Raw genomic sequence first — 27500 nt, forward strand, 5'->3', positions numbered from 1 at the left:
GAGTTCAGACGCGGGAGCCTGCAGAATCCTACACACAGCCCCTCTAAAGCTCCGCAGAATGTCCCGCAGAATTAAGGCTTCTTCTGTCAGAGCTCTATCTGCTGCTGACTGACACAGTGGGAACAGTGTGTCACCGCGGCAGCCTCCCTCTCTCTCTCTCTCTCTCTCTCTCTCTCTCTCTCTCTCTTTCTCTCTGCTGTTCACATTATTGAGCATGGTGAGGTAGACGAGTAGCCCAGAGGTGTAGACTTGCGGTTTTTTTTGGTTTTCGTCGTCACACACCACAGAGATATTGTTGCTGGTGTAACTCCTTGGAATAGGGGTGAGAGATATCATCTCTAATACACACACACACACACACACACACACACACATACACACACACACACACACACACACACACACACACACACACACACACACACACGAACACACATCCAGTGTGAGAGTTACCTGCGACACCTGAGACACCACACACATACACAAACACACACACACACACACACCTCTCTCTCTCACACACGCACACACACCTCTCTCACACACACACGCAAACACACAGCTTACACTAGCTGTACACAAACACCCGCAACTGAGACTCCGTCACCACAGAGGCAAAGCCGAGTGCAGCTCCCCTTGAGCAGCTGCAGTCAGGTGTGCTTGGGCTGGCTCTGCTATTGATTGGCAGCCTCAGGGGGGGAGGAAAGCCATGGACAGGCCATTGATTGGGAGCTGTCTGCATCATGCTGGGGAGGCAGTGACAGTTGCTTTCTTTATATATCTTTCTTTTTTGTACGGGAGGCTTGCTTATGTTCAATGACAGCTGTGTAGAATTTGTAACTATTTTCTCCCTCTCCTTTCTCTTTTTCTCTCTCCCCTATCTCTTTCTCTCATCTCTCTCTCTCTCATCTCTCTATCTTCCCCCCCATCTCTTTCTCTCATATCTCTCTCTCTTTCTCCCTCTCCCTCTCTCTCCCCATCTCGTTGTCTCATATATCTCTCTCTTCCTCTCCCTCTCCCTCTCTCTGTCCCTCTCCCTCCCCCCATCTCTCTCTCTCATATCTCTCTCTCTTCCTCTCCCTCTCCCTCTCTCTTCCCCATCTCTGTGTCTCTCTATCTCCCTGTATGCCCCTTGGTGTACCGCTCCACAGCCCCAGCATGCCATCAAGCTTCTGTCAGTGCTGAATCAGATGCCCCAGCGGCACGGTCCAGATGCCTTCTTTAACTTCCCGGGACGAAGCGCTGCCGTAAGTCCACCCGCCTGCTGTCTGGTTCTGCTCTGGTGAAGCCCACGTGCTGGAGGGCTGACTTAGCTTAGCAACAAACAGGCTAGGAGTTAACTTTTCAGAAAGCAAAACAGCTTGAAAGATGCATTATTTGCAAATAATATGCATTATTATTGGTAACAGACCCCAGAACAGAGTGTTAAAAAAGTTGAAGATTTAGATAAATTGTAAGGGTCTGTGTGTCTTTTTCAAATGCTTTGATTGACGGACGTTTCTAGGTATGTTCTATTTGCTTGGTGCTATTACTTGGTGGTGACAGGACTGTATCCCCTCCCCGCCCCGAACAATCAACTCTCAGAGCAAAACAATCTGTTTCCTCGACAGGCAATCGCTTTACCTCCTATTGCTAAGTGGCCTTATCAGAATGGGTTCACTCTCAACACCTGGTTTCGCATGGACCCCCTTAACAACATCAACGTTGATAAAGACAAACCCTATCTTTACTGGTAAGTACTCAATTCGAGTAGCAATGATAGAGAAAGTCTTTTTTTATTCCTAAACCTGATCAAATCAAATGGTTTGCCTTGCATTAAGCCAATTGCCTCAGTTGGCCCTGTTTTCAAATGTTGTTGTACTTTTTGTACACTCCTCCCTTAGTAGAGGACTTGAGCTGTGTTAATGTGGTAGATTAAGGCAAAGTAGAAAAGGGCGAGAGAAACACAATTGGTTAGATCTTTACGGATTAAAATCTATGGGAGTTTGAACTCGGGTCCCAAAGAACATGCTGGAATCACAGGCAACACGCAACACGTGTTCATTGGGGTGTGGAAGGGTTGGGGGGGGGGGGGGGGGGGTGCTGGTTAATGCCTGTCAGGCACAGCGGAGACGTCTTGTGCGTCGAGACGCGTCGGTAATTAGCTCCGGAATACACCACAGGAGAGACACACAGAGCAACAGAGAGATAGAGACGGATGAGATAGAGAGTGAGAGAGGGAAAAAAGAGAAGTTAAGAGACCTAAAAGGACTGGAGCATATGGTGGAGGGAAGAAGTAAAGTATGTTTGTTGTAAGTGAAAAAAAAAAGAATCACATAAAAAGATAAGAGAAAAAAAGAGGCTCAGTAGAATGTCAGAAAAAGCATGGGGCTGAAGGTAGGACGGTAAAAGTGGAGGAGGCATGCTGGGAAACTAGAGTGAAGCATACAGTACAGCTGGAGGAGAAGGTGCTGGGAATGAGCCAGACTGTGGTGGATTTAGATGGATTGGTTTTTGGAGGCGTGTGCAGCAGGTGATGAGAGAAGGAGGGAGAGAGAGGGAGAGAATGACAGGTGTAGAGAGTGGAGAGAGAGAGAAAGAGAGAGACTGAGAGAGAGAGAGAGCGACAGATGCACACCAGGATAAGAAGTAGAGGATAGCAACACATCGCTACTCTTTCCAGAAGCTTCCTGGAACGACTTGCTCTCTGAGCGAAGGGATGAGGTGGTGAGAGGGAGGTGTGGGTGTATGAGGTGGGAGGTGGGGGGCAGTTTTATGGAAAGTTGAACGCTCATTTCACCACATGGTCAGAGAAGGGAAAAAGCAATGAATAAGTGACCAGGTCTGTCTGGCTGGTAGGTGTTCTGAGTCTTGAGACTGCGGAGTCTGTGGGTGAAAAGGTGGTAGAGGCAGTTACAGCCTTCTTCAGGCGTCTGCTGTGAATGGCTGGTCGTGTTTGTGTGTCCTCCTGCTGCCTCACTGCTAGTCTGTGGGGAAGGAGATGCAGTGCAGTATGCACACTCCACACTCGGAACAGACCAGACACACACACACACACACACACACACACACACACACACACACACACACTATCAGTGCTGCTCTAGTGGACGATGAGCCTTCTACCCCTGAGCCTCCGACAGGTCCCAGATCAGCTTTAATCTCACTTTATCAGCGCAGCCAGTCTGTCAAGCAGCGCTCCTGGCTGATGGCGGGTTAAAGCAGAGAGGAAGGTCGGGTGGAGGTGTGCAGAGGCTCAACTGGGCTGGAGGGGACTGAGGTGTGTGTGCGTGTATGTGTGCGTGTGTGTGTGTGTGTGTGTGTGTGTGTGTGTGTGTGTGTGTGTGTTGTAGGTGTGAGGAGAGTGGAGAGCTACTGGATTGGAGACTGGTGGAAGGTTGCGGGGTTCCAGATAAGGATTGGAGAGGGGGATTGATGGAGATGGGGAGAGTGGGAGAGAGAGAGAGAGAGCAAGAGCAGGAGAGAGAGACGAGAGCAAATGGAAAAAAGAGATTAGTGGGGAGAATTTGGAGAGATGGAGAGGGGGAATGGGGAAAAAATGGAGGTGCAAGACAGGGAGGGATGGACTGATGGAATGAAGTGAGTTATTTACTTCTCATTCACACTCTGGCATTGAACTCCAGGTATGAGATGCTCGATTAGCATGACAACACAGAGATGCCTAATACACCTATGCCCCCCCCCCCCCCCGGCCCCTCACCCATCCCATCAGCAGATTTTCAGGAGCTCGATTATAAACCCATGATTGAAACGGATGTGCTCTGGCCGCCAGCTTTCAGTCTCCTCTTTTGGACACAGGTCTCCCAGACAACAGCAGCATACAAAGCTAACGCTGCTCGGGGGCCAAGCTGGCACGGCTGGCACGGCTGCCAGTGCATTTGTCACCCGGCACCGGCGGGCGCTCTGCCAGTGGCTGCAGCAGAATGTTTGTGTTTATCTACCTGTCTGTTTATTTATTATCGGCGCATTTTATTTGCATATTTGCCCGTGATTACTCATGCCCTTCTCTGCAGCGCTGATCTATGTGGAGTGGAGTGGAGTGTAGCGCTGCATAGGGAGAGAGAAAAAAAAACAGGCTTGGCAAAGAATGTGCTGGAAAGATCTGAGAGGATAATCTTGAGCGTCCGTGTTTGCTGAAGTGGAAAGGGGAGAGCGTGGTTAAAAAAAAGTATACATCTGTTCAGTGTATGTATGCGTCTACGCATCCCTTTGAAAAAAATAAAGATCTAAATGAATTAACCTTTGAAGCGGTGGTGATAGTGTTGGACAATCCATGTATAGTGGCTTGTTTTTTTTTGCAGTTATTTTCTCCCTTGATGTGGGTTTGTGGTTGGCCCACATCTCGGTCATTTCTTTTTCTCTTTCTCTTTTGGCAACAGCTTCCGCACCAGCAAAGGCATCGGCTACTCGGCTCACTTTGTGGGCAACTGCCTGATCGTGACGTCCCTCAAGTCCAAAGGCAAGGGGTTCCAGCACTGCGTGAAGTACGACTTTCAGCCTCGCAAGGTAAGTGGTCGCTTTGATACCCCCCCGCCACTTGGCGCCGCCCACCCCCCCCCCCCTCTCTCCACGATTGGCCCTCGTGCCCGTGGCTTAGTTAGCGCCGGGGCCTGGCGCAGAGCCACTCTGTGGAAACAATCCTCCAGTGACACAGGGCCTCCGTGTTTGAAGTGGCAGTGACTGAGGAGCGGGGCGGCATCCGTCTGCGTCTCAGCGTGGAGCCCCTCATCGATCCCCTGCGCAGGGGTTACGGATGGGGCTTTGAAGGCCCCCCCCCCTCCCCTCGCCACAGGCTCCTAAATTGGATCTTGTGCCACTCAGCTGATATGTAACAAGACGGGAACATCTTTCACGATGTAGTCGAGCCAAAATTACAGTCCTCTTTCATATGCCTGTTTGCTGCACAAAACAGTCTAATTTGTCCATATTGCATCAGTGGTGGTTTGAGGATTTTTTTTTTTGCTGGAAGGCTTAAATCTCCCTAATTTGAATTCATATGCCGATGATGTGTTTTTACATAAATATATATGACATCTGTTTCTATTGACAGATGTCTCCCCCAGACTAATCTCTTTCTCTCTTTTCCTTTGCTGATTCTTGATATTTAGTTGGTTAATACAGATAATCTAGAGCTTTAAACAGATGCTGACAGCTGTCTTTGAGGGCGCAGATTTTAGCCCCTTCGGTTCGGAGTCCAGCTGTTAAGAGTCTCTTGCCATAATCCTGCCCACTACCCACTGCGTAGTGCCATGATGAGTGTCCCATTAGTAGTGTCCCTCTCTGAATTGTGTGTTTCGCGATGGGCTCAGAAGGAATGCTTTCGGGGGCGCTGTGGCGCAACAGGCTACAGCGCTCGTACCGTTTATGGGTCCGAGTGCCCACGGCCCAGGTTCGAATCCAACCTGCGGTCATATCTCAATCCCACCCCATCTCTCTCTCCCACTTGTTTCCTGTCTACCACTTCACTGTCTTATACTAATTAAGGCAAAAAGCCCCAAAAATATACTTAAAAGAAAGAACGCTTTCTAATCCCAGAAGGTGTTCTCTTTTTCCCTCTCCTGAAAGAGCACATGGGCACTGAGCCAGCTTGCTTATTAGTTTTGATATTCGCACGTGGAAGTGCAGGTGAGGTTGCTTTTTTCAGAGGGACGGGGCTCTTGATTGTCCAAGGAGAATGAAGTGTGAAAGAGGCCTGCTCCCTGTCGTGTGGTGAGAGGATTATAAACTAGTCATGTGGCAGTGTGGCGTTCTGCTGAATTAGTTATCTTCCACTGTGAAATGTCACATGAATGAATAGCATAATGACAATGGCTAATGATCAAAACTGTTTAACCATGTGAATTTCATGCAATGCAACATACAGCACCTGATCCTATTAATAATTTAAGCAGTTGGCTCATGGGGAATTAATTGGTGATGGAGTAAGATGATTAAATGTCTGTTGTCTCATTTTATGATTATATTATGTGATCTCATGAAAGATGGCTTAAGGCTAGATGCGTGGACAGTGTTTATAGGATTTTGATATTAGCATTTTGCATTGGCCTTGAATCATAGATTTGTCGTCACTGTTTTCCTGTCGTTCATTTGTCTGTTTAATAAAAGCAAGGACCTTGCTTGGCTAAACTCGACAGAGACACACTTGCAGTGTGCAAGAGAGGATGCAACAAGAATATGGATTTGAACTCAGAGAAGCATGACTGTTTGACAATGAATTTCATTAGATAGGACCATTTTTGACCACTTGTCATACAGTAGGTCAGTACTCACTAATGCATGCCTGCATGTCGACCTCCCACCAAGCTCACAGAATGATACATTTCACAACTCTAAATTATTCTCACTTAGCGATACGCGATCAATGTATATTAAGCGCTGACGAATTTGAATTAGAAAACCGAAAATAAGGTTTTCATGTGGAAAAAAAAGAGAAATTATTCAGTCCCCTCTTTTCCCAGGAGGCAGTGACATGTAATCTTCCCGTACGCTCGAGCAGTCTTTAGTAGAAGCGAGGGATGGCGCCTCTGAGAGTGGATAGAGGAAGATAAATCACTCTTCCCATCATTATTCCTTTGCTCTGCATTACCACCAGCCGCGCCGTGAAGTGACACAATTAAATTAAAGCACTGACAGCCGATTCAGATCTACTGCCAGCTCCTCCTTTGTTTCATGGCAAAGTCTGTCTGCTAACAAACAATAGCGCTCAGAAAATACATAACATTACAATATAGCTATCAAAATATCTATCAGTCAGCCTATTAGTATTTTCACATTATTATTAAAAAGAGATAATGCCGTTGCTATGACGTCTGAAATTAAATACAAGTGTGAGAATAATTGACAGTACTCCATTTCTCTAAATTTCTTAACCAGGAACATCCAAGAGTTTTAACCATGCAAAACAACTGTCATGCCACTGTCAACACGTAACGCAAAGCTGTGAGAACACAACCTGGCCAGCTCTTAAGACTTGCCCTCACATTTGGATTCAGCGTCAGACTCCCACTAATTGGGCTGACAAATACTGATCTTCGGAGCAATTATCCTCCCGCTCGGCCTAAGTGTGGCAAATGGAGGTGATGTTAGTCGGGGGCGGGTCAGCCAAAGCGGGCCAGTCTCGTCCACTTTCGGCTGGAAAGATTTGATTCTGTGTCCGTGATGTGCACATCGCCGCTTCGCCTGTGATTCCTCCGATTCCGTTTGATCTGTAATAGTTCTGCATGCTTGTATTTCTCCCCTCTTTAAAAAAGCGTTTGATCTCTCTTTTTCACACCATGCCAACTATTACAGAACCAGCACTGAAACAAATTGTTTGTGCTTTCAGCCATTTCTGTCTGAAAAAAAAAAATGCCTTATTTATTGTGACCAATTTGCACTATGAACTATCCCTCTCTACTTCCCTGCTACCATGAATGCTACCCGATGAAGTCTTTTGAAACGGAGTCCAGGAAAGCCTCTCTTAGATGACTCTTTTTTTTCTGCAGTTTTGGAGCTTAAGGCAGATTGGAGTTGCCTGAGGTCTGTGTTTAAAGGCACTGGCCTCGGCCTTAATGCTCCAGACGCTCGGCACAGCTGATCTGAGCCTCCCTCTCACTGCCTTTGTGGCGTCTCTATCTGCACTTTACAGCCCCCATTGGTTCTGCCTGTTGCATCAATGGGCTATAAGTAGCAGAGACTGCAGGGAGTAACAATAGCGAGTAATGCTGGAAGTCTGCGGAAGAGCTAACAAGTTATTTGGTGTGTGTGTGTGTGTGTGTGTGTGTGTGTGTGTGTCTGTGTGTGTGTGTGTGTGTGTGTGTGTGTGTGTGTGTGTGTGTGTGTGTCTGTGTGTGTGTGTGTCTGTGTGTATGTGTGTTGTGTGTCTGTGTGTGCGCATGTGTGCGTGTGTGTGCGCGTGTGCGTGTACGTGTGTGTGTGTGTTGTGTGCATGTCATTTGATGATTAAGGGCAGAATATTGGACTGCTTGATGCTACAAAGCACTGAGTCAAACCTTTCTAACTTGAATACATTTAATCCTTCTTAGCACCACACACATGCTCACACACAGAAATCCACACAGACACACAAAATGCAGGACTCTGCACACACACACACACACCCACACACACACACACACACACACACAACACACAATACACACAGACACAGACACAGACACAGACATACACACAGACACACACGCACAGACAGACAGACAGACAGACAGACAGACAGACAGACAGACAGACACACACACACACACACACACACACACACACACACACACTCACACACACACAAACACACAAATACAGTGTCGAGACATACAATAACATGTTCACAATTGTTTTAGGCATAATTTCATCATAGTGCGATCTAAAAGCATGCCATATTGTGTTTGTCATAGCTGCTCAAACAGTCAGAGTTGCTCAAATAGTCAGATTATTCTCTTTCTGTTTGATGACATCAACAAATTGTAGTAAATGCAGAATTTATTGTACAATTTGATCCCTTTTAATGTCAGTCAGCAGTTCCATAATTCCATTCAGTTGCACCCATGATTGGATTACGCCATTCAGTTGCAGCCACCACACATGGCAGTTAGGTCCAGGGTGGATCAGCCAGAGGTTGAGGACATTCAGTAGGAAATGAATAGGCACAGCATGTGTTTTCTGCAGACTGGCCAAGATGCTGTTTATGCTGCGTTCTCCAATGCATGTAGCTCTGCCTCTGAATTTTCATGTCCTACCACAGAAAATGTGTTTATTGCATGTACATACACACACACAAATACATGCACACACACACACACACACACACACACACTCATGCTCAGTGGTCTGCCGATGCTTTTGAAATAGTCTGCCTCCTTTTAGTCGTAGTTCCTCGGCTCAAATCTTTAATTAATATTCCAATGCAAATTTCAGAACATTAGTCTCTGGGCCTCATGGCACGACTTAAAAGGCATTTATGGACAGAAATTTGTAATTCTAAAAGGGTGGGAGTAGAAAGAGATTACTCTGGAGCACATCCCCTGCCCCCGCGAAAGAAGGTTTTACTTTTCCCTTTTAAATGAAAAACAGGTCCTCCAGTGAACTTGGCAAAAATAAAGCCCGCTTTTACATGTGTTTCATTTTTTTTTTTGGAGAAAAGGTTTGTTAAAGTTTGCACGCGGAAGCATTGATGTATTGTCTTTTTTTCTGTCTCTGTTCTGCAGTGGTACATGGTGAGCATCGTCCACATCTATAACCGCTGGCGCAACAGCGAGATCCGTTGCTACGTCAACGGGCAGCTCGTCTCCTACGGCGACATGGCCTGGCACGTCAACACCAACGATGTAAGGCTCCCGGAGAACGCTGTGGCAGTTTGTCACTCCGCTCCTTTCCCCTCTGCATCATCTTCTTCTCCCCCCCTCTCCTCCCTCCTTCTCCTCTCCTCTATCTCTCGTTCTCTCTTCCTGTGATTGTTTGTGTGTGTGTTTTTTTTTCTTCTCTGTGGCGGGATGTGTGTGTTTGCTGCGGGGCTCGCTCGGAGGGGGCCCTTTGATCCTCAAGCACGGCGTGCAAATTCCTGAGTCGAAAGATACATAAATCCTCTGCAGAGCCCACCCCCCCACCCCCGACAAATGACAAAAAAAACGAGTTTTTGCCACGCAGGCTGATATTTCTCCTGGGAGTCTCACTGGCATTTCAAAGCCTCAATTTGAATATCCATTTGTCACTAAGATGTACTGTGTGCACAAGAGAAAGAGAGAGAGAGAAAGAGAGAGAGAGAGAGAGAGAGAAAGAGAGAGAAGGTAAGCAGAGAAAGAGAGATGGAAAGAGAGAGCAGTAGGGTGGGTGTGGAAAGTGGCAAAATGAAAGCATCATCTGGCATAGACAAAGAGAGGATGGCTGACATGCATGAGGTTGTGCGAAGACAGCTTCGTGCCACACTCTCTGGACCATCTCCAGAAACATTTACGGCACATTAAATCAGAGAATTACCAACGAGACTTTTATTTCGGCTGACACAATGCATAAGGTCACATACCCACTCTCGGAAACACTATAATGGGCATACAGAGTCAACAACAGTGTGGAATATATCTCATCTAGCTTTTTTTTACGCAGATGATTTAGCCTATTGGTGCCCCTCCTTGTCAGAAGCATGATGTTGTGCTAAGCGCTAACAAGGAAAAGGCTGACCTTGATGAGTTGCAGTTGCATAGTGACACTTCATAATTGCTATGTAGCCCTAATTGCTTAGTGCTTCACACTTCCCGCTACAGTTGGGATAATTGTGGCCAGATTTACTAATGACACAGAAAAGAAGTCATTGTTCTGCTAAGCCTGCCATTACAGGCTAATTCTGCTATATTACCTCACATCCAAACAGTACAGAGTGAATGTACTCCAGTGAGCGCTAACAGCCTCAGAGCAGTCTAATGCTTTGACCTTTCCCAAGGAGGTTCATGGGAGTTGTATGCACTCCACATCTTGTGTCCTTCATCTATCTCTTTCTCTCCCACAGAGCTATGACAAGTGCTTCCTTGGTTCGTCCGAAACAGCGGATGCCAACCGGGTGTTCTGTGGGCAGCTTGGAGCCATCTATGTGTTCAGCGAAGCTCTTAACCCATCTCAGATCTTCGCCATTCATCAGCTAGGTGCTGGATATAAGGTAGGAACATTGTTTTTGCTGCATTGTGTTGAGAGATGGACACACACACACACACACACACACACACACACACACAAACACACAAACACACACACACATCTGTACTCATAGACACACATGTGGGTGCACACACACATAGCCTCCATTCTCTCTGCAGCTCTACTTTGTCTTTAGTAGTCTGCTGCACTGCCTCAATACCTTTCCCTTGTAGACATGAAAATAGACCCCCACCTCAACACACACACACACACACACACACACACACACACACACACACATACACATACACATTCACCCGCCCCCCGAAAAAAACAACCACAACCACTGATGCAAGACTGATGTAAGTAGGGGAGGACGTCAGGAAGGATCATCTGGTGTCATGTTCAAGGCAAGGACTCCCTCATCTCTGTCTGGTGGAGATGGTCATTGAGATCGATTTCTAGTCTGCGCCGACACATACTGGTTAAGCCACACTAACAATGACTGAATGAGAGAGGAGTAGGCTGGAGCAGTTATCGTATATCAGATGTGATAAAGCACACCCTATCAGAGCACACCATCGCCTCTGGGAATTTCAAATATCCTGTCATTCACTAAGAGTTTGACCTCTGGATAGAAGTCACAGCTTAGAAAGGTACCAGTAATGTGCTACATTGTGATACTGATTTAATCTAGATAAAATACTAGTTGCTGCTTAATAATGTTAAAGTACAATGCACATTTCACAATAAAGGCGTGTACTTTGTGTAGTGACATTTTTGTACATTTACACATTATTTTGCAGTATTGCATATGCGCTAAAAATTGCTACATTGTGCAAAATCAGAACAGGGCAATGGGGAAATGTCACCTCAGGATATATTTCAAAAGTCTTTACTGTGATATACAGTAGTACAATTCCCACAAGGCAACATTAGATGGTTGGGATGGCTTGTCCAGTTGACTGAGATGCTGTGTGACTGAGGGCAGACAGATGAGGGTCACGTGGTAATGATGAAGGTCACAACATGTGAGACTCTTGGTACTAGTTGGGACAGACATTCCAGTGGTTGTGTCGATGTCCTGTAATACATATACATATGACCTGTATTTACCTCAACACACATCTAATGCTAATAAGTGGAATGATCTACTTGTGCATACTTAATATCCTCTTTAATCTGTGTATTTAACATCATGCATCTTGATACAAAAGGCATGGCAGGATTTCTAAATCTAACACATAGCCTACTTGAACTTATAGTATATACTGTATGTCATATTATATATTGCTGTCTGCCTGGAAAGGGTTAAGAAAGCAATCAGATCTCTAGCGTTCCTTTTCGATTGAGAGTGGAGTTGTTGGGCTTCCAGGATGGAGCCCATTGCTCATTCCCTCTGCATTGGCCTTTTGTGAGGTTTTCACTCTTGGTTGCTTCTGCTGTGGGGAAGACTTGTTTTATGGGCAGAGTGTTGACCAAACAGTACCATTTTCAATCCCGTGTTCTGGTCTCGGTAAATTGGCTCGGTTGTTCCTGTCTGATAGGAAGAGTAAGCTCTGACATCTTGCCTTGATGGTAAGCATGGCCTAGAGAGACACACTAGAAGATCTGCAGAGGGTTTAAAACTCAATGGGTTTGAGCTAACGCAAGATGGAGCACAGTGTTTTGTTGCTATTGATTCTGAGCATGTTCGCCATTTAGAGTTATAGATGGACAAAGAACTTTTAGACCAGGCAGCAGCTATTGAAGGTTTTTTTTTTTTTGTATTTGTTGAAATACATGTGGAAATCAGTTTAGCTCAAAATGCCATCTACACCCTGCAGGCCTCAATTTTTTATGTAAGCAACATTTCGGAGTTGTGTCTGAGAGGCGTGACTAAGAAGTGTTCTCTTTCTTGCGTTATCATGACATACAGACACTGTGGATCGGGCTGTTACTAGTGAATGAGCTGTGAATACACACACACACACACATACACACACACACACACGCACACACACACACACACACACACAGACACACACACACACATGCACACACACACACACACACACATGCACACACACACACATACACGCACACACACACACACACACACACACACACACGGAAGGAGGGTGCCAGGTAGCAGGAGAGGCCTTGGGGAGGCCGCCGCATGCTGTGATGGGTCGCCCCGCGTGGAATCACCTCTCCCGGCTGTCAGTTTTAATTGGTCGCCCATCCATCAGAGGGTCGGCAGACTGGAGAGAGAGAGCCAATGAGGATAACACTGATTCCCACACAGCCACACACCCACACACACTGGGGGACGAGCACACACACACACACGCACACACGCACACACACACACACACACACACACACACACACACACACACACACACACACACACACGCACCCACACACCCACACACACACACTGGGGGACGGTCACACACACACACACACACACACACACACACACACACGCACACACACACACACACACACACAAACACACACACACACACACACATCTGGTGCCTTAAGTTCGTTTAGCCTCCAGCTGTTGTGAGCCCTAAACAGCCGCCCAGCGGGACAGTAGCAGGACCCATCTGCCAGTAAATATGATTAAACACAAGCCTCATTCATCCCCATGTGTCTGGCCCGCGAGGCCCGTCATCTTTTAACGGTGGCGTAAACCGTTTTAAAGCTCCATGGCTAATCTAGCAGATGCCCGTGGATGCTACCAAAAGCAACCAGCCCGGCCCAGCCTGGCTTGACCGGCCAGTCCGTGCGGACCCAGACAGACACGCTGACATAACGGTTAGAAGAAGAAAAAAAAAACCTGCCCTCAGCCGTGAGATTAGGTAACAACGGCTCCGACGCGGTGGGAGTGTTCGCTCCGCGTTGTAGGCTGATGGCTGATGTCCAGGGGATGCTACTGCTTTGGTCACTGCAAGGGATGCAGGAGGGGGGGGGGGGGGGGGGGGGGGTCCAGGGGGAGCTTTTGTACTGTCAGAGCAGACTATTATTTTTAAGCTCCATTGGTTAAAAGAGTGTACCACGGTTTCTTTAGGATAGCAGTCATTTACATGAAACCTGTTCAGTGCAACAGATACATTGAGCAAAGTGAGTCATGAATCCTCCCTGATCATGAAGTATTTAGGTCTGACTAAAAGCTCAAATACATGTTTCTTGGTCACATGGATGTTTGTAACCATATGACAGATAACATCAGCCTGCAGAATCTTTCGTGTGATATGACTGATACTACTAATGCAATTGGAGAAATCTTTAGCTCACAGCTCATCTTTAGCTCACAGCTTCCTCGTTTATAAGGAATTAATAGCGTCCAGCTGCGAAAAGTTCAGAAAGTTGGACTGTTTTCAACGCGTCGGTTTTAAATAAAAGACGAGCGGCCGCAGCCGCATACCAAAACGCGCTCCATCTGCAGGCTGTCTCTCAGCTGTGACCTCACCCCACTGCGGTCCTCTCTGGCAGCGGAGCCTGTGCTCTGATGGTGATGCAACGCTCTTGCCGCGGTCCTGCTGTGGCTCCGGCTGTGGCGTGAGTGGGGGGGAGGGGGGGGGGGGGGGGGTGAAGGGGTCGTCCGGAGACAGGAATTGGACCGGACAGGGAGATAGGAGCTGATTGGCAGCTTGCAGGGCTGAAGCCCCAAAGGTCTCTAATGGATATTAGTTGAGAGATTAATTAGATGTTTTATGGAGGTGAGAGAGAGAGAGAGAGAGAGAGAGAGGGAGGGAGGTAGAGAGAGAGAGAGAGAGAGAGAGAGAGAGAGAGAGAGAGAGAGAGAGAGAGAGAGAGAGAGAGAGAGAGACAGTGGTAGAGAGAGAGAGAGAGAGAGAGAGAGAGACAGTGGTAGAGGGAGAGAGAGATATTTTCTCTCTGTTGGCTGTACGTACAAACCTTGTGACTGTGGCATGACATCAGCTGATGTGCATAAATGGCATAGGTGCTATCATGTTTTTTTGTAGAAGTAGGTGCTGGAGGTGTGAGATGATGAGGGGAAACATTTTGCAGTGTTTGTTCCTCAGAACTCCGTTATTTGGAGTCAAAGTAACTCAAAATAACCTTTTATCACATTCAGAATTCATCACATTTGTACAGGTAGTGTGTAAGTGTGACTTTGTGGTGTGGTGTGGTGTGGTGTGGTGTGGTGTGGTGTGGGTGTGGGTGTGGGTGTGTGTGTGTGTGTGTGTGTGTGTGTGTCTGTGTCTGTGTGTGTGTGTGTGTGTGTGTGTGTGTGTGTGTGTGTGTGTGTGTGTGTGTGTGTGTGTGTGTGTGTGAGAGAGAGTGTGTGTGATACACTATGCTCAGTGCACAGATCGCTGTGGTGTGCTGGCACACACAAGAGCTGATTATTCTGTGCTTGTCACTGGAGATAAATAGGCATTGGCTGGAGAGGCCTCTGCTCCAGTGTAGAGCTTACTCTAATCAACTCTTTTGCACCATCATCAAAGCAGTGTCAATACAGTGATGAACTGTGGAGAGATAATATCATAAAAGCCTCCTCTTTACTTGTCCCTGTTCAAAACTAGATGTTCTGCATAGCGGTACATATATAATAGCACCACTACCACTACTTCGGTACCCTGGAAATCCAGAGTTCTTGAATTTGAATTGTGTCTGCAAGACACTCAAGCAATGATGCACGTTACTTTTACCCCAGGTATCGGGGGTAACTAATCACATCGGTGTATCTGATATAGGCGGGCCAGAGGCGAGCTAAACTGATGACGACAGTGCTGCAACATTCAAAGAAAATTAGATGGGAAAGACCTAAGGACCAGAATATTACAGTAACTGTACTGTGTCAATTACTTTAGGCAGTCTTTCTGTACTTAAAACCTAAAACCTTAAACCTTAAAACCTTAAATACGAACCTGAGGAGTATATCTGGCACTGGCATTTGACCATTAGTACTGGAGGTGACTCATGAACAGTACTAATGATGATGTGTATACTCTACATAAACTCTGGGGCATTAACAGAGCCCGCAGATACTGTGTGCGTGTGTGTGTGTGTGTGTGTGTGTGTGTGTGTGTGTGTGTGTGTGTGTGTGTGTGTGTGTGTCTGTGTCTGTGTCTGTGTCTGTGTCTGTGTCTGTGTCTGTGTCTGTGTCTGTGTCTGTGTCTGTGTCTGTGTGTGTGTGTGTGTGTGTGTGTGTGTGTGTGTGTGTGTGTGTGTGTTCGTTTGTTCAGTTAACTGCTGGTGCTGGTGAGGTAATTGACTTGGGCTTATGTTCTCTATCCCTTTGTTGTTGATGATTGTTACCCTCAGCAGCTCTTTGGCAAACCCGACTGGGCAGCACTTAAGGCAAACAAATATATATTGACATTAAAAGGTACCATACAGCAATTTCCTGTGTATTAGCTGCATTGTGTATAAGCCGCAGGACAGTGTTTTATGCCAGTTAAAAGAAACACAACCATATTAGTACCATATTAACTTCCCCTGTGTATTAACCTCATAGCTGAAGACATTTTGCAAAATCAATTTATAAGCTGCAGCTAATAGTTGGGAAATTACAGTTTGTAAGTAATTGATTGTGATGCATCATATAATTATTGTGATATGTCATCAGAGATTAGGAGAACATTCATCTTTCTCTGTCTTTCGCTGTCTTTTGCTGTCTTGGCATTCCTTGGCTGTATTGCCCAAACCTTTGTCTAGAGAATAACAGAGGGAATATGGGGTAGTGGTGATGATGTCTAAGTCTTCTAGAGTCTCACTCCTCTCTACCAGCGAAGTGTCAAAAATGGCAATATGATTCACACAAGATCTGGGTCGCGCAATATTACAGAATCAGCTACTCTCTGAACAACCCTAGAAGCCTTTTCCCAAACCCCCCCCCCCCCAATCCGCACGTCCCCGAGCAGGTCCGTGACCCGCTGTGTGGGGTCACTACGGGCTCATGGGAAGTGAGTCACAGCGCTCCGTGAAGCGCGACGCAGCTTATTAGCCTAGTTCCTGTCTTGAGTGGGCCGCGCTGAGGCCCGATGCGGGGGGGGGGGGGGTTCGCACTCTGCTTTTGTGCGGTTTGTCTCTGCTGTTCAGTCATAGTTAGTCATGGCAGGAATTCTCTGACAAGCTTGACAGAGTGAGGAGTGTGTTCTTGGACATGAGCAGATGCAGGATCAAATCTGGCCCAGTTCTGGCTTTTGACAAGTTGGTCTCAAGATGTTCATGGGTTTTTAAAACAAACACAGTAAACAAGTAAACAAGTAACAGGTGTAGTCATTTTGCAGGACAAATAATTGTTGGTGATAGATAGATTTAGTTAATAGTGCAGGTCTATCCAAACCTGGGAACACCCAGACCTTCACAATTGTATAATTGGGAGTGAGTCTGGAAAAGGTTCATTGACTTAGGACTTCCACCAGGGGCGTAACTAGCAGTGAAATTAAACTGAAATGGGTACATTAAACTCTTATCAAATAATTTAAAAAGTGTCGCAATCATGTAAGCAAAGGTCTTAAATGCAGTTCTTTACTCATTTCCAAAGAAATACACGTCCATGCACTGGACATGGGAATCAGTGGCCTTTTGGCCAGATGGACCTGCAGAGCAAACCTCAAGTTTTCTGAAAGGTCGTATGGGCTACAGTAGGTCGATTGGAAACCTTAGTATAGGGCGAAGAGTGGAAATGTAGATATCTTATTTTACTGTGCACATGGCACAGATGTGATTTTGATGTGTTTGGTTTAACAAGCAGAGGAACAACAACAACACAACAAATTCAGATTTAATCAGCCTATTCCCACGACTCCCTCCTCCCCCCCCACACACACACACACAGACACCCCCCCCCCTCTTGCTGCTAATTATGATTACATGCAGTGATGGAGGGAAGTGTGTGTGTGTGTGTGTGTGCCTGCCTCACTGTGTGCATAGAGCCCTGTTCATCAGCCTCTCTAAACATAAGACTTGATAAGACATTTTAACACAAAACATTTTTTTGTTTGTGAACTAAAACTTTCAGCACCAGGAGCTATGCTAGTGGAGGGAACAGACAGGGCGGTATTTAGAGCTGAGCAGCAAGCTGATTAGGACATGTTTTTTTGGTGAGAGTGTTGCTGTTCACAGGGACACCGTAGGCAAGTGAAGATAACGTCCTCTTCTCAGTCACACCTTGTGTTCTGTATGGGTACTTCACACTGCTTTTCTGTCTGGCACCCACTTCCAGCGAGAAAGAGACGACGTCGCTCCGTCTGCACTCCTCTTTTCGGTTAACCTCACCTGTGTCCAGGTTCACCTTGGATGCTTTTTGTTTCTCTCTCTTCATGCAGCACAATCTGACATTGAAATCACGAGTGTTCTCTCCTCGTTTAAACGATTCTTTTGTATACCGTGCCCCTCTAACTCTCTCCTCTAACATCACCTCATCTCCTTCCTTCTTTCTCTCTCTCTCTTCTCCCTCTCTCATATCAAGAGTCTTCTCTCCATTTCTGCACTCCCCCCCCACCCTCTTGTATAGAGTACTCTAAATTCTGTGAGTCTGAGAGGCTCACATTGCCACACTAGACCTAAGCCCCTAGCAGCCTCCCAAAAAGGGCTTTCAGAGGCCCTGATTTTTGGCCACGGTCTTAAGTTCTTGTTAGGAAAAGCTGCAAGTCTCTGTAAAACCTTGCTGATCCTTCATTGCTCGCCCTCAGCTTCTCAGCTCTCGCTGGGGTCACGACCTCAGCCCCCAAACCAGCCCTGTCTATCTGTCTGTTTGTCTGTCTGTCTGTCTGTCTGTCAGCTATGCTTCTCATTTAGTAGTGCATGGCTTTCTCACCTTCTCCAGACAAACTTGCTCTCTATCCCAGTGTCTCTCTCTCTCTCTCTCTCTCTCTCTCTCTCTTTCTCACTCTGTTTTTTTTCTACCTGGTATGTTGTCTCTGCCTTAATTCAGGCTAACCCCAGGAACCCCATCGACCTGTCTCTCAGTAAAGGCATCTCTCTTCTTCACCTCTCAACGCCTGTCTCTCTGAGCTGCTACTCTTTCTATTCACTCTCTGTTACTCTTACCTGCCCTCCCTCCCTCTCTTCCAACCCTTCCAAGAGGAGCTAGTCATCCACCCATCTCCACCCTCTGCTCTCTCTGGAGATTATTCCATGTGTAGTCCTTGGGGTGACATCCACTCTCTCCCTCTCCGTTGCCTCTTTAATTTCTCCTGTCTAACTTCTTATTCTCTCTTTTTCCCTCCCTCTCCCTCTCCCTCCCTCTCCTCTCTCTCTCTCTCTCTCTCTCTCTCTCTCTCTCTCTCTCTCCCCTCTCTCTCTCTCTCTCTCTCTCTCTCCCTCTCTTGTTCTCTCTCTCCCCCTCCAGAGCACCTTCAAGTTTAAATCGGAGAGTGACATCCACCTGGCGGAGCACCACAAGCAGGTGCTGTACGACGGGAAGCTGGCCAGCAGCATCTCCTTCACCTACAACGCCAAGGCCACCGACGCCCAGCTGTGCCTGGAGTCCTCGCCGCGGGAGAACCCCTCCATCTTCGTGCACTCGCCCCACGCCCTCATGCTGCAGGTGGGGCGACCGGAACCCCCGCGCCAACCCCGTCTCTTCCTTCCATCCCACAATCAACGCTCCAATTATAGACCTCTGAAGTTCGCCTACAACCAAACAAAAGCTGCCATCTTTGAGATCCGCTATCTTGCGATTTCTTCCTATGGGAAAATAATGGGGTATTTGAATGATCACACCTGTTAAACTGTCGTGGGGACAAAGAAGTCTGAAATGCAGACGTTTTTGCTCAACACATGTTTGTCCTCTGCCTTCGAGTGGCTGCTGTGATCTTCGATACGTTGTGATGGCAAACTTAGATTTTTGCTACCCTAGAGGTAACTTGCAATGCAACTTGGTAGTTAGCTTCAATTACTGTAACACCTGGATCTGCTTACTGTATATGGGCAAAGATGGCAGATTTGGCTCTTTTTTGTAGGCGAACTTTAGAGGTCTATGCCCTCTATGCCAATGTCCTGTCTTAGGATCTGTCAGCTGCTATTTTTTGTTTGTGTGTTGCCTTGTTTGTGGTTCATATAAATAAGTTGAATGACATGAAAGACATTCAAAGACATGTAAATGTGCAGATTTGTAGATTTTGTACACACTAGAATTGTAAATGTGCACATTTGGGTTAGAATAGCATAGACCACAGTACCACAGTGTGTAAATATGTGTCTGTCAGAGGGTTAAAGAAAAGGAATGAAAGAAACAGGGCAAGAGGATGCTGCAGCTACAGGCGTTCACTCCTCAAGGAGTGGGTTTGCCATTCTTGTGTGTGTGTGTGTGTGTGTGTGTGTGTGTGTGTGTGTGTGTGTGTGTGTGTGTGTGTGTGTGTGTGTGTGTGTGTGTGTGTGTGTGTGTGTGTGTGTGTGTGTGTGTGTGTGTGTGTGTGTGTGTGTGTGTGTGTGTGTGTGTGTGTGTGTGTGTGTGTGTGTGTGTGAAAGAGAGAGATACTTATGTGGCTCGTAATGTGTTCTTTGTGTTCTCATCTGTGTTTTCCATCTGGGCCTCTGTGCCTTTTGTGCATGTTGTACGGTTTGTTCTGTCTGTTTATTACTTGGCCCATTCGCCGCCTATTGATTTGTTTGTTTGATGGCAATGTTCTCTCTCTCTCTCTCTCTCTCTCTTCTTCCTCTTCTCTTCCCTCTGGCCCCTCACTTCCTTGCCCTCCCCCTCCCTTTTTCTCTCTTTCTTTTACCACCTTTCTCTCTCTCTCTCACTGTTCTTTTTATGCCCTCCATTCCCTCAGGTCTCTCTCTTCCTCTCTCTTTGTATTTCATGCCCCCTTTCTCATTCTCTTTCTGCCTTTCACTGTCAATATTTGTTAATTGTTTCTCTACCTCCCTGCCCTACCTCTCATATCACTCTTTCTATCTCCTCTCTTTCTTCTTTATCTTTCTTTCTTTCTTTCTTTCTTCTTTGTCTTTCTTTCTTTATCTCCCATTTTTTTCTTCTCTATCTTTCTTTCTTTCTTTCTTTCCTTCTTTCTCTCTCTCTCTCTCTTTCTCTCCTCTCCCACAGGACGTGAAGGCCATCGTGACCCACTCCATCCACAGTGCCATCCACTCCATCGGGGGCATCCAGGTGCTCTTCCCGCTCTTCTCCCAGCTGGACTACCACCAGCAGCACAGCGACAGCCAGGTGGACTCCACCGTCTGGTGAGACATTCCCTCGCTCACTCGCTCTCCCCGGGAGCGTACCTATGTTCCCCAGGTCCTTTGTTCCCCGGGTCCTATGTTCCCCACTTTGTATGGGACCGGGGAACATAGGACCCTTTTTTTCTTACATTTTAGAAAGGGTCCTATGTTCCCTGCTTTTCCCAAAAAGGGTCCTATGTTCCCCAGTATGTATTGCAACCGGGGAACATAGGGCCCTTTGGGAAAAAACGGGGAACATAGGACCCGGGGAACATAGGGATGACCCCCTCTCGCCGCAGTCATAGGTCCATAGTCAACGTCCTGCCCATGGCTGGACACACACGGGCCTCTGGCAGTGAAGTGGATTACCGTAATTTCCTGACTATTAGCCGCGGCAGTACATTGATTTTGCTAAATTTCTTCCGCTATGATGACGGTTAATATGGTATTAATATGGTTTTGTTTCTATTAACTTGCATAAAACACTGCCCTGTGGCTTATACACATTGCGGCTTACACACGGGAAATTACTGTAGTTGGTCAGTCCTTGTACTGGCATATGCTTTGTTTACAGGCAGTGTTTGAGTGAGGATTCAGTGTCTCGCCTCAGATGCTGGTGTGTCCATTCCACTCTACCCTCAACAGATTCATAGAGTGGACGTGGTTTACAATTTTGTCATGACTGTGAATTACTTTTTTAAAGGATTGTTATGTCTATTTCGAGTGCACCGGTGGAAGGTCACCATTTTAAAAAAAAAGTTCTAATTTAAAAGACGTGGTTTTCTAAAAAGGTTTTTTACTTCCCTGCTTTTGATTGCGTCTTTGCCTTTGCCCTAAGCTGATGGTTTATTCAAAACTGTCCACTGGCCGTGTCTGTGTGTTTTAAAGCTGCTTTTAAATGAATGTCAGAAGGGGTTTAGAGGGGCCTCTTCAGGCCATGGGATTGGGGGAAGGTCGCGTCAGATCACAAGGCAGTCCTGCCAAAGCCGCGCCCACCCGCCAAGTGATGTAATTCGTAAAACTGCATTTGTAAAAAAAAAAAGCAAGCGAGTGCCGTGCCGTACAACATCCAGGCCAAGCATGTCACTAAACTGTTTGGAAATGCTACCTAAGCAGTGCTCATGGTGCTGTTGTGCATGCTGTCACTGTGCATGGCCATGTCCCAGGGAGTGAACTACATTGGTCGTACATGTGTCTTTGTTGGTTTGTTTGAGTGTACTGTATGTTGCTTGGACTGGCTGAGTATGTATGAGTGTGTGGTAGTACTGTATGTGTGTGTGTATGTGTCTATGTATGTGTTTTGCTTTGCATTACTGATGCTGTACAATGTGTGTGTGTGTGTGTGTGTGTGTGTGTGTGTGTGTGTGTGTGTGTGTGTGTGTGTGTGTGTGTGTGTGTGTGTGTGTGTGTGTGTGTGTGTGTGTGTGTGTGTGTGTGTGTGTGTGTGTGTCCTGTGCGCAGTGCCACCCTGCTGGCGTTCCTGGTGGAGCTGCTGAAGAGCTCCGTGGCCATGCAGGAGCAGATGCTGGGGGGGAAGGGCTTCCTGGTCATCGGCTACCTGCTGGAGAAGGTAGGGCGCTGATCCCCACATGGCACTAACACACCTCCACTCTTCATACACCACCTTCACTGAGAGAATCCCTGTCCTCTGTGGTCATGAGTAGGCCTGTCGCGATATTCAATAAATCAATAAATCGCACGATAAAAAAAATGAGCTCGATAACTTTTCCGGCCGCGATAATTTCCATTTTCATGCTTGATTGTGTTTCTTCTTCTCTCTCTCTCTCTCTCTCTCTCTCTCTCTCTCTCTCTCTCTCTCTCTCTCTCTACGAAAGAGAGGATAACCACGGTGCTTCCTTTAGCGCAGCCTAACGAGGAGTGAACCCTCATGTCAGTCAGTTGTCAGACATGTATCTTTCAATAACATGACGGACAACTTTACTTTCTTACATTCATTTGATTAACAGGCTAGACGAGGCTTTGGCGATTGGCCTAAGCACACTGAAGAGGCTTTCTGTTGTAGCTTGACAGGTATGGGGGTAAAAATAGTGATAATGCAGTTCAGAAAATCATGCTTATAAGCTACGTTTTTTCATCATCTGATAAAGACACACTCCGCGAAAGTCTGCACTCCGCTGAGAGCTCAAGAATCAGCCAAAACAGCCGGCAGCTCCGGTTAAAATGTCGTAAGCTAATTGTCAGCTGTGGTGAAATGTGTTCGTAATCAACGTTATATGTCATAAACGTAGCATACCTATGAAAAGGCTTTGCAGTAGGATTATCCGATGACCAACTTATTGCTTCAATTTGTATTTTATGTGACGTGCAGATGCTGGGTTCATGCCGTTTTGCGCAAGTTTCAAATGTTTAGCTGACTGCGTAGGCCTAATTGATCAGCTATGACATTTAGTTCCGTGCATAAGGCTTAGCAACTGTCACTCTACACGCCCCCTGTTGCATGTCACGTTTTAATTTGCTGGCCCTTAAACAGAGTCTTAGTAGAGACTGAGAGTCCATTGTATTTATTGTTTTTGGTTGTTTTGTTCATTTATTGTGGATATTTAAAAATGTCTTCCCATTCCAGTTCCTTATTCTTTAGAAATACAAGTTTTTGATCTTTGAAAAGGTGTACCTGCATTATTATGCCATTATCATTATATTAGATAAAAATGATCTCAGAACGGCAATATTATCGTTTATCGCAATAATTTCTGGGACAATTTATCGTCCAGCAAAATGTGTTATCGTGACAGGCCTAGTCATGAGCCACAACTAGATGTGTTTCATGTGAGTCTTATCAGAGAGGGTTAAACCGGAGCGAGAGGCGCAAACATTCTAACATTTCCGCGTTCTGTTTTCGCAAAGGGGAGGGGGGTGAAATCCCCCTTTAGGCAGACCTAGAAAGTAATGTTACATTCGAACTGAACTGCTTGCCAATCTGACAGAGATCGATATCCCACTATGACGACTTTGCGACACGCCTCGACAGACAGGAACTGTTCGAATTTTGCTTCCATAGAGATGTATTATGGTGCTCTATCTTGTCAGTAATGAAGGATCTTTGGTCTTATCGAACAACTGGGAAACTGTGAATCTGTTGGAAGGTTTCGTCAAGGATCTGTATCAGAGTGCCCATGTGGGACACTGCCCTTGGTACCATTGGTGCAGTTAGTATGCGCCATGTTATCATAGATTTTTAGAAAGGTCTGACCAGGGACTTGGGTTGCAAATTAGCCAACTGGCTAGAAACCTTTTATGTAAAACATCTACAGACATTGTTATTGACTGTGATAGCTATGTATGTAATAATGTGCGCTGCATTGTCCCTGACAAATAAACGAATAAATAAATATGAAGTCACCCGTTTTCCTAAGTGATCCTGAGGAGTTTCAGTTCCATTAAGAACATTCTTTTCATATTGGTGCCTGCCTGCTTGGTAATCCCGGTGACATGCTCTGGAAGGCTGTCCTGATGGTGAATTGTTATGGTACAGTAAATACTGTAGGCTTCATTGTTGATTGGCAGATGTTTGAAATCCCCTACCTATAGCATTATGAATTAAACACATCTCCTGTGTATATTGGAACAAAATATAATATGTATGATTTATTAAGGGCCATGATAAACAGTGAAGAAACCGTCTCTTGATAGTGACAACCATGTGAATGTTAATGCAAAGGGTCAGGTTTTTTTTTTTACAGTTAATTGAAAGTTAGACAATTATGTAATTACGTTTAAAATTATGTTTGATATTTGCTTAAGAGCCACTTACAATCTGTTGACTTTCCAATAATGGACAATTAAACGCGAGCGCTCCCTGGTAGCGCTGGAGTCAAGTGTGCTCCATCATATTGGGCCGGCGCGCGTCAGGGTTTTAGTCCCGCTCCATTTTCCCCCAGACTGATTGATGAGTGTGTCGCGGCTGATTAGTGGGACGGTGAGGGGGGGGAAAGGGACACGGTGGCAAAGCTCCAGCTAGCCTGATTTGAAACCTGAGAGAAGTGTGTGTGTGTGTGTGTGTGTGGGGAGGGAGTTGCTCGCAGCGGATGCTACCCCAATGTCAGTTAGAGGAGAATGGCGGAGACGGCAATACTGTATGTGTGTGTATGTATGTGTGTTGCTTTGCATCACTGATGCAGCAGTGTGTGTGTGTGTGTGTGTGTGTGTGTGTGTGTGTGTGTGTGTGTGTGTGTGTGTGTGTGTGTGTGTGTGTGTGTGTGTGTGCCGCTCCTGCCTCACGGCGGGAGAGTGATTGGGCAGTGGAGGCTACTGCGCAGGTGACTTACTAACTAGAGGAACAGAGAGAGCGTGCGTGTCCAGGTGTGTGGTTGTCTCTTCGGTCATCAAAGAGAGGATGACCTCTGTTTATTCCTCCTTTCCATCTCTCTCTCTCTCTCCCTCTCTTTCTTCCTCCTTTCCATCTCTCTCTCTCTCCCTCTCTTTCTTCCTCCTTTCCATCTCTCTCTCTCCCTCTCTTTCTTCCTCTTCCTGTAGTCATGCTTTTAGAAGTCACGCTTTGACTTTGTGGAACGACCCCCACTTTTGTCAGCTGTGGTCCATGTGACCTGGCTCAAACTGTTACATTAAAGCAACATATCAGAGACTGTGCATTATAAACAGTACGTGCATTCATTACACACACATACACACACACACACACACACACACACACACACGCAACAGTGTAACGCTTTCTCAGAGGTGTCACCTAATTCCCTCTCCTGCTGCCAGTGTGATCTTTAGTGTGGACTCAACCATCTGTTTATCACAAAGACACACACACACACACACACACACACACACACACGCTAGTGCTGTATGTCTGTGTCTCACACATTCACACACACTAACTCACATATACCTACACAGATACTTCCCCACTCTCCACTCATTCACACATCACCGAAACACACACACACACGCACACACACATACACGCACACACACACACTCTACAGCACACCTGTGTGCACCACGGGTGCCAGACAGGAGTGATGATGGCACACCTCTTCAAAGTTAAAGCTCCTTTTTCAGCCTGCAAGGTCAAACAGGCACACAACAGTGGCATGCTGGGACAGTGGAGGTCCTCAGAAAACTGCCACCGGGCTCCACAGATGTCTGCCAATGACAATGGCTGCACTGTCAATACACGCTGTAGAAGTGTAGATGGACCTAAACCTCTGTGACAGAACTATTCAGTTCTTAAGTCCGACGTCACGGGCCCAACAGATTTTTTTCGTGAAAAACGTTCACTAGTGTAACCAAACGTTTTTTGCAACTTGTAAAACTTTGTCATCATCACTTCCGTTTTAGCGATTGTAAAACAAAATCGCTCAACTTTAACAGAGTAATTACCGTAGCTGTGCAGCAGATGACACATTCAAGGGTAACATCCAGGCTTCCGCAAAAAAAAAAAATATTTGATTAGGTTGAGGTAACAAGTAGTAAGATGACAATTTTCTTAAAGGCTACTCAGAATAGCGGAAAAAAATAGTTTATTTCACTGCCTATGGAGAAAAGCATGTGAGTCTGAAAGTCATTGGACCCAGAAAGAGATTTATTATCGCGCTATTACTTCATCACTTAAAAATCGAATTGGCTGTGTCGTGTCAACCAAAACGACAATGGTGCTTTGCGATTGTTGGACTTTTATTTTGACAAGTTGTCGTCGTTCTGTCTTTCACATTCATGAAAGGTTTGTTATGAATGTTGGGTCATGACTCATGAAACAGTCATGAATGCTTGATATGCAGTTTATGATAGCTGCTATGAATGTGTAATGAACTCACCCATCCAGTAAAATGTTGCCGTCTTCTCTTGGTCATTGAAGTGTGAAATATTGCAGTAAGCGCTGGAAACATTGCCTTGCTGATAAGTTTCTCTCTCTCTCTCTCTCTGAGATGGTAAAGAAGCTTGATTTTTTGGTTTAGTGTCAGTCAGAACTATACCCAGTAATCCTTCACCACATATCATTATTTAAAATTCCCACTTGTGCAATCACTGGGAATTGGATCACCCACCAGTTCCAGGCTGTGGGTTCATCAAAGGAATCATGATGTGTTCATACTGTATTGTGGTGCCGTCAGAGAATGACAAAATGAGATTTACTGTAGAAAACCCAGTAGGGTTAAAACGTTGCTTGTTAAACCTTAAATAGGAGCTAAAAGCAGTGTTGCGGAAGTTACATTCTTTTTATTACCGCTAGTTCCATCTGTCCTGCACCTGCCAGAAGGTGGGATGTGCACACAGCTACTCTTTTTGAAACTAAACGCTAAAACACTTTTTTGGTCCTGCTGTAGCTTTGTCTCTCTCTTTTTTTTATTTTTTTTCTTTAGTTAGTTTATTGTTTTTTTTTTTCTTTCAAGTACAAATACAGACACACAGTTATGCGACCTCTCACACCTGACCCCTGACCCCTGACCCTTGACCTCTCTGTCCTACTGTAGTCCTCTCGCCTGCACATCACCAGAGCGGTGCTGGAGCAGTTCCTGTCCTTCGCCAAGTACCTGGACGGCCTGGCCCATGGGGCGCCCCTGCTCAAGCAGCTGTGTGACCACATCCTCTTCAACTCGGCCATCTGGATACACACGCCGGCCAAGGTTAGAGCCCACACACACACACGCGCGCACACACACACACACACACACACACACGCGCGCACACACACACACACACACACACACACACACACACACACACACACACACACACACACATACAGTACATGCATGCACACTCACAGACACACA

The 27500-nt window shown here is 46.2% G+C and overlaps 1 protein-coding gene across 1 annotated transcript in view; it reads left to right on the top strand.

Annotated features, from left to right (window-relative positions):
* The window catches only part of LOC134099150 (neurobeachin-like), a 303605-nt gene that overhangs the window by 76324 nt on the left and 199781 nt on the right, over positions 1 to 27500 (top strand). The window contains exons 4-12 of the mRNA XM_062551941.1: positions 1152 to 1247; positions 1611 to 1732; positions 4380 to 4506; positions 9198 to 9317; positions 10493 to 10639; positions 18938 to 19135; positions 20636 to 20772; positions 22213 to 22321; positions 27198 to 27350. Coding sequence (XP_062407925.1) covers positions 1152 to 1247; positions 1611 to 1732; positions 4380 to 4506; positions 9198 to 9317; positions 10493 to 10639; positions 18938 to 19135; positions 20636 to 20772; positions 22213 to 22321; positions 27198 to 27350 — 1209 coding nt within the window. The remainder of the gene's footprint in view (positions 1 to 1151; positions 1248 to 1610; positions 1733 to 4379; positions 4507 to 9197; positions 9318 to 10492; positions 10640 to 18937; positions 19136 to 20635; positions 20773 to 22212; positions 22322 to 27197; positions 27351 to 27500) is intronic.

This window comes from Sardina pilchardus, chromosome 13 (assembly GCF_963854185.1).
Source record: "Sardina pilchardus chromosome 13, fSarPil1.1, whole genome shotgun sequence".
Lineage (NCBI taxonomy): Eukaryota > Metazoa > Chordata > Actinopteri > Clupeiformes > Clupeidae > Sardina > Sardina pilchardus.